General features: G+C 66.2%; 3 protein-coding genes across 3 annotated transcripts; 2 read left to right on the top strand and 1 right to left on the bottom strand.

The window, feature by feature from the left end:
• EMIHUDRAFT_76803 (hypothetical protein) lies at positions 1-1,074 on the bottom strand (the record flags this gene model as incomplete). Its single annotated transcript, XM_005764053.1, has 1 exon — positions 1-1,074. The coding sequence occupies one exon, from the start codon at positions 1,072-1,074 to the stop codon at positions 1-3; it is 1,074 nt and encodes a 357-aa protein (XP_005764110.1).
• A 2,397-nt stretch (positions 1,075-3,471) lies between these two features.
• On the top strand, positions 3,472-4,817 carry EMIHUDRAFT_446078 (hypothetical protein; the record flags this gene model as incomplete). The annotated part of the gene is made up of 4 exons (XM_005764054.1): positions 3,472-3,953; positions 4,021-4,114; positions 4,187-4,563; positions 4,632-4,817. Coding segments are annotated over exons 1-4 (918 nt in total), but the record flags the coding sequence as incomplete, so codon positions are not given.
• A 2,557-nt stretch (positions 4,818-7,374) lies between these two features.
• EMIHUDRAFT_470895 (hypothetical protein) lies at positions 7,375-9,143 on the top strand. The gene is made up of 2 exons (XM_005764055.1): positions 7,375-8,548; positions 8,635-9,143. Exons 1-2 carry the CDS (start codon positions 7,412-7,414, stop codon positions 8,704-8,706), a joined length of 1,209 nt encoding a protein of 402 aa, XP_005764112.1. The 5' UTR covers positions 7,375-7,411; the 3' UTR covers positions 8,707-9,143.
• The last annotated feature ends 415 nt before the right edge of the window (positions 9,144-9,558 follow it).

The raw sequence follows: 9,558 nt of genomic DNA on the forward strand, positions 1-9,558 counted from the left end.
TCAGCCGCCGCCGCGGACGATCATGCGCCACGGGTCGGGGAAGTAGGCGTGGATGCGCTTGATCTCCTCCTCGAGATCGTCGGTCCACTCGACGCCGAAGCCCTGCAGGTTGATCTCGAGCTGCTCAACCGACGTCGCGCCGATGATGGTCGACGTCACGAACGGGCGCGAGTCGCAGAAGGCGATGGCGAGCGCGGCGGGCGAGATGCCGTGGTTGAAGGCGAGCTTCTTGTAGCACTCGACGCACTCGGGCGCGCACGTGTTGGCGTACCGGTCGAAGTACGAGTCGAAGAGCTTGAGCCGCGTCCCCTCGGGCGCCTGCGACAGCCCGTCGTACTTGCCCGAAAGCACGCCGGCCGAGAGCGGCGAGTAGGGCAGGTACGCGACGTCGTGGTGGCGGACCGCCTCGACGAGGCCAACCTCGTCCGAGCGCTGCAGCAGCGAGTACGAGTTCTGCACCGACACGGGCGGCGGCGCGCCCTCGCGCGACGCCGCGGCCACGAACTCAGCCACGCCGAGCGGCGTCTCGTTGGACAGGCCCCACGCGCGCACCTTGCCTGAACTGACCAGCTCGCCCATCGCGCGCGCCTGCTCGTCGAAGGGCACGGCGTCGTCGCGCTCCTTGCTGCAGTCGTACGCGACCGAGCCGAACATGGGCACGTACCGATCCGGCCAGTGGATCTGCAGCAGGTCGAGGTGGTCGACGCCGAGGCGCGCGAGCGACGCGTCGACAGAGGCGATGATCTGCTCGCGTGTCACGCGAGTCGGCCCGTCGCGCATCCACGTGAAGCGCTCGTTGTAGCCGGCGACCTTGCTCGCGATGATCACCTCGTCGCGCGAACGGCCGTTCGTCTTGAGCCACTTGCCGATGGCGCGATCGGTGGCACCCTGCTTCTCCTCCTCCACCGGCACCGGGTAGATCTCTGCCGTGTCCAGGAAGTTGACGCCCAGGTCCCACGCCTTGTCGAGCTGCGCTGCCGCCTCCTCGTCCGTGTTCTGGTTGCCCCACGTCATCGTGCCAAGGCAGCACGAGCTGACGAGCATGTCGGAAGAGCCCAGTTTGCGGTACTTCATGTCCACCTTTGGCAGCTTGAGCTCGGCGGAGAGGAGCGCCGCCGCCGCTATGACGGTGGCGAGGAGCGCCATCTTGCAGGCTCAGCGGGTGGTGCGCGGGTGGTGGTATTGAAGCCGGTGGCGAAGAGCGTTTTGGAGCCGGTGCTGGGAGCCGGTTTTGGAGCCGGGTGCTGCGGAGGCAAGCAGCAAGCCAGCTGCAGCAAGTGGCTTCCGAGAGCTCCAAGAAGTGTCTTGTTCATACCCCGGGCCCGAAATCACACATGGGTCCCTTTCTTCTTGTTCATATGCGGTCGGCGAGATTGCGTTTTGACAGGTTCCCAAATAAAAGAAGGAAGAGGATGACGGGCCGGAGAGAGAACGACTGGGAGAACAAGCGCGCGGAAGTTTTTCTTGTTCCGTTCGAAGGAGTTCGCCGGCAAGCTTGCGCGGGGTGCCGACGCATTCTCGGCATTCATGTACATGTCTGCTACCGCCGTCGTTCTCTCGTGCCTCTGTGGCGCCGCGGGCCTTCCATTCTCCCCGACCGGCCGCCTCCCCGCTCGCTCCGCCGGCGTGCGGCACGGTGGTCCATGGGCGGCGCCGCCGCTGCTGCAGCGACGCAGCCAGAGGGGTCGGGCGCGCCCGCCGCTGCTCGTCGCCGAGGACGGGCAGTGGGGCCTGGCCATGCTCTCGCTGCGCACGCGCCGCGCGCTCTACCAGGCGCTCGAGCCGCTCGACAAGGGCGACTTTCGGTGGGAGTTTCTGGTGCCGTGGAACAACAAGACGCTGACCACACTCGACAAGTTCGTCGTGTGCTCCACCTTCATCGGCCTCTCCTTCACGCTGCAGACCGTCTACGACCCGGGCGCCTCCGTCGGCGTGCACCTCTCGTACATTGCGCAATTCTTCTCGTACGCGATGGGCGACCCGATTGGCTTTCGTCTCCTTGCGGTGCTCACCGCGGTGCTCGAGATTGGAGGCGCGCCTCCCACATGCCCCTCCGCCGCCTGCCCCTCCGCCGCCCTCGCTCGCCCTGCCCTGCCCTCGCCGCCACTCCCACGCCGCCGCCGCCCTCGCCGCCGCCCTCGCCGCCGCCCTCGCGCACGCCGCCGCCGCCACCCGAGCCTCCGCCGCCCCCGCCGCCTCCTCCCCTGGCGCCGCCGCCCGCACCGCCGCCGCCCGCCTCTCAGGCAACCTCTTCGAGACCAAGGAGGCGGGCTTCATTGTCAGCGGCATGAACCTGAACCCGCTCGAGGCGTTCGCAAACGTCAACGTCGAGGCTCTCCCTAGGAAGTGTCTAGGAAGTGTCTAGGAAGTGTCTAGGGAGGAGAGGCGTGCCCCTCTCTCTCCCTAGGAAGTGTCTAGGAAGTGTCTAGGAAGTGTCTAGGGAGGAGAGGCGTGTGCCCCCCCCTCTCTCTCTCGCGGCCTCTCCCCTCTCCCCCCTCTCGCCTCTCGCCTCTCGCCCGCCTCTCTCGCCTCACTCCGCCGCCTCTCTCCGCCGCCTCTTCGCGGCCTCGCCGCTCTCCCCTTCGCCGCTGCCTCTCCCCTCGCCGCCTCTCCCCTCGCCGCCGCCTCTCCCCTCGCCGCAGCCTCTCCCCTCGCCGCCGCCTCTCCCCTCGCCGCCGCCTCTCCCCTCGCCGCTGCCTCTCCCCTCGCCGCCGCCTCTCCCCTCGCCGCTAAACTCCCCTCGCCGCTTCCTCTCCCCTCGCCGCCTCTCCCCTCGCCGCCGCCTCTCCCCTCGCCGCCGCCTCTCCCCTCGCTGCCGCCTCTTTCCCCCCTCTCCTCCTCGCCCACCCCCCCTCCTCGCCGCTGCTACCGCAGGACGTCTTTCCGATCTTCTACGACCAGCTCTTCATCGTCATCAACGGGCGGCCGCCTCCCTGCGCTGGGTGCGCGCCAGGCGAGGCTGATGCGGTGAGAAGAGGGGTGGGGGGTGCACGACGCGTAGGTACTACATCCTGCGCTGGCTCCTCACCAAGGAGGCGCTCGCCTCGGCCCTGGAGTGGCAGGAGGACGAGGAGGCCCTCTACAAGAACTGCTTCCTAGACACTTCCTAGACACTTCCTGGACACTTCCTAGGAGAACGAGGAGGCGCTGTACACAAACTGCTTTGCGCCGCTCGGCTTCCGGCGGGCGCAGTTCTCGCGGCTGCTCAAGCTGTCCACCTTCGCGTGCTCTGCGGAGGGGGACGTCCTCACCGTGCAGGTGTGGACACTTCCTAGACACCTCCTAGACACTTCCCAGACACGCCTCTCCCACACCCCTCCCGACGACAGTCTGACCGCCCTCCCCCTGCCCGCCGCGCAGGGCGAGCCGCTCTACGACCTCTTCGTGCCGATTAACGGATCCGTCGAGGCTCGGGTCGGCCAGACCTCGGCCAAACCTCGGCCCAGCCTCGGCCCAGTCCTCTTCACACCGCATCAGGTGCGGGTCGGCGGCGCGGTCGCCTCGACGCTGCCGCCGTACCAGCTTGTCGGCGAGGCGTCGCTGCTCGAGAACCTGCAGAGCCCGCGCGGAGAGACGCGAGATCTAGCCGAGATCGGGCCGAGATCGGGCCGAGATCGGGCCGAGATCGCGAGTCCGCAGAGCCCTGACCAGTCTGCGCCGGCGGTACTCGGGGGACACGTCTCCCAGCCGTATGGTGAAGCTCTCTGCAGCCGCTTCACCTCGCTCCGGAAGACACTGCACGGCCATTCCACCACGGCCATCTCCCGGCATGCCTCCCGACTACACTGCACGATTCCGGAGCGGGACTGTCTCCACAACGCAGGCACCCGCCCGCGCGCGCGACCGTGGTGGCCGCGCCGGGCTCGTGCTACGTGCGCTGGCCGCAGCGCGCCTTCTACGAGCTGCAGCAGGAGGAGGACAGCGACTTTGGGTACGCGATTCAGCTGATGATTGCGCGCACGCTCAGCGAGAAGCTGTCTCTTCTAGGGACCTCCCAGGAACCTTCTAGGAACCTTCTAGGCGCGCACGCTCAGCGAGAAGCTGTCGGCGGCGCGACTCTCGCAGCGCGAGTCGGAGCAGAAGCTCAACACGCGGCTGGCGGCGACCTTTCGCGGCGCGCGCCTCACACGCCCCCTGGGGTGGTGTCCCGGACAGGTCCCGGACAGGTCCCGGCCGCGTGCCGTAGGCGCCTCCCCGAGGGCCTTGGCGGCGAGCCGGCTGGCGGGCGGGGAGGCGGCGGCGGAGGGGGAGGGGGGGGAGGGGGGGGAGGGGGGGCGGCCGCGGCTGCGGGGGGCGGCGGCGGAGGCGACGGCGCTGCTCCGGCAGAACGAGGAGAAGGCGGCGCAGGCGCTGCCCCTTCCCTCCACCGAACCAATACCCAGCGCCCCACGCTCCACCAACCCGGCACCCAGCACCCATATATTGCACCATATGGAGCGGGACGTCGCCGTCGCGCTCCGCCCTCGGCCTCCGAGGGAGCTCAGCTTCCTGGCCACTTGTGCACAGGTGCGGATGCTGCAGCGGTCGCTCGACGAGACGAGACGAGAGCTGGCCGACCTCAAGGTGCTCGGCCGCACCTCGGCGCCCCTCGGCGCCCCTCGGCGCATCTCACGATTGGCCGGCCTCTCCAGGTGCTGGTCACCTTGCTCGCCACCCTCGTCCTCGTGACGCTGCTCGCGCGGCTCACCGTCGGCTCGCTTCCGTCGGACTGGTGGTGGCAGAGCTTCAGCGAGATCGCTGCGATGTCCACCATTGGAGGGATGTCCACGAGTTGGTAACCGCGCGTTTTGTGTTTATTCGAGAGGTAGATCTAATCGCTTCTTCGCAATGTTCGGCTAGCTAGATATACTTTTTTCTCTCGACTCTCGTGCCAAAAAAAAACAAAGTGAAGCCGTAAAAGAACGCCAGAAAGAGAAAACGCGGACCACCCAAGGGAGACTAGGTCCAAACCTGGGTGAGCCGGGTTGTGACATTGGCGATTCCGCGGCTTACTGGGTCCCTGAGCCGCTCCCCGTGTGCGATTCTTGTGGCCCAGGCATGGTACTGATAGTAAACGGGTCAGAACCGGCCAAACACAGGCTACAGCCCCACACGCGCCCGCCATAGCTCCTGGAGAGCATGCGCGAGTGACGCGCTACAAGCCGCGAGAGTGGCATCAGAGGCAGGAACGACGTGCTCTTGCTGCATCTCGCAGCTGCACCAAGTGTGCTCGCAGTGTATGCCACGGCCGCCGCCTGCGGCATTGCTCTCGTGCAGCTAGGCGACGCAGGTCTCCATCAGCAGGGCTCATCCAATGCGAGCGCACATTGTGCGTAGCCGCGGGCAGGTGGCAGTGCACAGCCGCACACCGGCTGTGGCGGCTCGAATGCCCCCGGCAGCAATGCTGGTCATTAACTTGCGTATTGGGGCCGCAGCAGACTGCTGCTGTGGCAACAGCAGCAGCCTGCTGCTGCCTGATTCAGTCAAGCCAGCGGTGCAGCGAGGCGTGCAGAATTCGCGCGGTTTGGTACCTCCTGAGGCTGAGCGCGTTCAGACCCGGTGACCGGAGTTGGATGGTTCGATGGAGCTCGGCGAGCTCCGTCGAACCATCCATGGCCGGACGGCGGAGCGTGAGGTGGCGAGCGGAGAGATGTATCGCAAGACGAGAAAACACGGATCTGACGCGATGTCACTCGGGCATCTGCCTCTGCCCCCTCGCCGCATCCGCGAGCGCGCTCGTGTCAGCTCGCCGCTGCTCCACCTGGTGCCGCTGCTTGGCCGCCGCGCTCGCACTCGCTCCGCTCAATGACATCGTGAGGCTGCAACGGTCTGCGAGCTCCTTTCGCCCAGCGGGTCCACCACAGAGTTCTCCCAGTCATGTGCCCAAATGCGCCCGCCGTTTTTCGTCATATCCCCCCCCCTCCGAAACCCGCCGACTTTGATTGGGTCCGGCTCAACCTCACTCCCATCTCTATACTTTCAGATAACGATGTCACTCGGGCATCTGCCTCTGCCCCCTCGCCGCATCGACGAGCGCGCTCGTGTCAGCTCGCAGCTGCTCCTGGTGCCGCTGCTTGGCCGCCGCGCTCGCACTCGCTCCGCTCGATGACATCGTGAGGCACAACGGTCTGCGAGCTCCTTAGTCCTTTCGCCCAGCGGGTCCACCACAGAGTTCTCCCCATCATGTGCCCAAATGCGCCCGCCGTTTTTCGTCATACCCCCCCCCTGGAAACCCGCCGACTTTGATTGGGTCCGGTTCAACCTCACTCTCATCTTTATACTTACAGACACAAAACGTCAGATCTGGCTCACCCAGGGCTGGACCTAGTCGGGAGGGATGGGAGGACGGCACGCCGCCACCACACAGGGATTTTAAGGAGAGGAGTGTGGTGCTAGCCGTCGCCCACCCTCGGGGGCGTCTACCACTTCCTATCTTCTTTGCAGTTTCTCACCAAAATTATCGCAGTTCGCAGCGAGAGCGACCTTCATGCCACCTCTCTCGTTCTTCCCACTCTCGTCCTCGTTCTCTCTCCTGCTGTTTCATCCTCTGACTCATCGCTCTCCTCGGCCTCGTTCTGAGACGCGCCGCTGCCGTCTGCCTTGCTCTCGCGCTGCTTCTCTCCGCCTTTCTGCGTAACTCCGCCCTCCTCGCGGCATAATTTGGCCCCTCGAGTTTATCGAGCTCCCCTCTCGCGCAAGGACCACATTTCTGACTCCCACTCCGATCATTTGCCTCCAAGTCATGTCGTTGCACGTTGGATGCTCACGTCCACTCTCGTTTCGAGCACTTGAACCCCAACGGTCGGTGTTGGCACTGGGGTTCCCTTCGGGTATATCGTGACAGCTGATGGCGGGATTACCACTGGTGTTTCGTCCTCCTCGGAGTCGTCTTCCCCGGCTTCCTCTCGTTCGGCTCTACACGTTCATTAACGTTCATCGTGGCTCACCCTCCATGCCGTGAACAGGCGCCCTATCCATCCTATGTTCTTCTCTCGCTCCTCTGCCCGTGCCTTGGTCTTGTCGTTGTTTCGCACCCATGTCTGTATGGCAATCGAAGCTGCCTTCCCCACTACCTGTAGTTCCCTCGTCACCTCTCCTGCAACCCCAAGCTCCCCTCTCTTTCTTTCGGGTATGGAGTCTGTCAGTGCTGGCAGCGTGCAGGCAATCACGGGCGCTATTTTCAATTTTGTCGTACTGTAGTTCGTCGTACTCCTCTTCGGCGAGCGCTCCAAATCTAGACCCCATTGCCTTTAAGGAGGTTGCTCTCGCGCGTCTCAAGGATGTCGCCGGGTCTTTTGATTTAGGCGCCTCCCGTTCGACTCTTCTTGCTCTCGTGCCAATCCGCGTCAAAATTCTTTTTGCACGCAGGGTTCACCCAGTAATACAAACTGTGCCAGCGAAAGCGCCCTTCTCCGCTCCATCCACGACTCGCATGCCGCCAAAGCGTGGCGCTGCCGAGAGAGGCGCGCCTTCCAAGCAGCCGCGGGGCGGCCGACGCGATGAGGACGAGGAGTTGTTTGGCGGGACGGGCGGCGACTCGCTCGGCATCCAAACAGGCGTGACCGACATCACCTCACAGGCCGATGAGGTGGACGGATGGCTCGACGCGCTCGACGGCCTGACCAAGGGCAAGAGGGAGGCGCGCGAGGCCTTCCTCAGCGTCAAGGCCCACATCGAGCGCGCGCGCCCCGCCGTCTCGCAGCTCGTCGACAAAGCCGAGGCCAAGGCGCGCGAGGCCGACAAGTGGAAGAAGCAGTACGAGAAGGCGTGCCGGAGGCACAGCGACCAGGTCGCCGAGCTCGACGCCGAGCGCGAGTCGCACAACAAGCTCCGCCAGGCAAACGCGATCACCAAGCAGGAGCACAAGCTACTCGTCAAGCAAATCGACAAGTACCGCGATCGCGCAGAGGCAGCGGAGCACGCGCTCTCGCGGCGGCAGGCCGGCAGCGCCGGCGGCTCCGTCGCGCCGACCGCGCCGCCCACACCGGCCGCGTCGCTCTCGGAGCGCTCCGCTGCGGCCGCCAACAAGTCGCCCCTCGCCCGCCCTTCCCCCGCCGTTAGCCGCAAGGGCGCGTCCGCCAGCCGGAGCGATGCGCAGCCGCCCGCGCCGTCCGCCTCCCTATGCGGCGGCGGCGGCGGCGGACCGCAGAGGCCGAAGCGCGCGCGGTCGGCGGTCCACCGCTTCGAAGCGGAGCCAGCGCGCGCAGCGTGGAGCTCGGCGGCGTGCGGCGACGGCGGCGGCGCCACCTCGGCCAAGGCCTCCCCCGCAAGGAGCTCGGCCAAGGCGTCGGCGGCGGGCTCGGCGAGGCCCTCCCCTGCGCGCGCGGCGGCGAGGGCGCGGCAGCCAGAGCCGTGCACATGGCAGCCGGCAGAGCCAGGCACGTCCGCGGCGGCGAGGCCGGCGGCGGCGGGGCAGCGCGTCAAGTGGAGCGAGGGCGAGATCGCGACGCTTCAGCGCGGGATTGAGCTCTTCGGCGACAGCTCGTGGGCCGACATCCACCGCTGGGGACACGGCACCACGGAGGACGCCGAGCAGCCGGACGTCCTCTTCGCGCCTAAGCGGAGCCAGGCCGACCCTTCCTCCCGTCTCTCCTCTCTTCCCCCCCTCTCTCTCCCCCTCTCCGCACCGGCTACCTTAAGGTACACTGTGAGCAGGTCGACCTCAAGGACAAGGCGCGCTGGCTCGAGAAGCAGGCGTACAAGCAGAGCGTGCACGGCACTCGCTGAGGAGGCGCGCGGCGGCGACTCGGCCACGCCGCTCGCGGGGGGAGTGGCGGCGGCAACGGAGAGAGAGAGAGAAAAGGAGGGAGGGGCGGTGGCGGCGCAGCGGCGGCGACGGCGCAGCGGCGGCGACGGCGCAGCGGCGGCGGCGAATAGGCCCATCTGGCATGTACCTCTGTGCGTTGCAGGAAGCAGGAGAGGGCGGGAGAGAGACCGCTGCGGTCGGGGATTTGTGCGGCTAGCCCCAGCGCCCATGAGGTCGCTTCTCGCTGTCGGCCCAGGCGCGACTTAATTGCCTGTTTGTAGATATGGTTCCGCGCCGCGGTGAGGCCGGGAAGAGGGAGGAAGGGCAGTACAATACATGTCCACAATCGCATATGTTGTGTGTGAGAGATATGTGTGTGTGTGTGTATGAACGGGGTTGTAATGAAGCTCGTGAAGGCATTGAGTTTGACCGCCATTGTGGCATCTTTCCATCTAAATTCTAATCTGAAAAATGCGCGCCTGCAAGCGCTGCTCCTCGTGCTGAGTTCCACAGCGAGCGCGCCGGTGTACTACTCGCTCGGTGCCGTGGCGGTGACTGGCCCCTGGCGACAGCCACAGCGCTCGGTCCGCAGCTCGGCGGCTCAGCAGGGGGCCGGTCAGCGCGCCGGGGTGCGCTGTGGAAGGATGCCGTTGGTGAGAAGAAGCGAGGATCTTTGCGTTTGAGCCCGATATATAAACACACCCGACCCGATCCACGACCGCCGGAGCCCGGACGGTACGTACCGTATGTTACCCGCCCGGCATGCACATCCTACGCTCAGTCTCACGCCTCGCCGAGGCCATCATCGCCACTGCGCCCATCTGTCTCCGCCG

This window comes from Emiliania huxleyi, assembly GCF_000372725.1.
Source record: "Emiliania huxleyi CCMP1516 unplaced genomic scaffold EMIHUscaffold_609, whole genome shotgun sequence".
NCBI lineage: Eukaryota > Haptophyta > Isochrysidales > Noelaerhabdaceae > Emiliania > Emiliania huxleyi.

Excerpts from the sequence above, each read along its gene's own strand:
- EMIHUDRAFT_470895 (XM_005764055.1), top strand. The coding sequence starts at position 7,412 with ATGCCGCCAAAGCGTGGCGCTGCCGAGAGAGGCGCGCCTTCCAAGCAG. Across the intron at positions 8,549-8,634 it reads TCGCGCCTAAGCGGAGCCAG|GTCGACCTCAAGGACAAGGC; the intron begins GCCGACCCTTCC and ends CACTGTGAGCAG.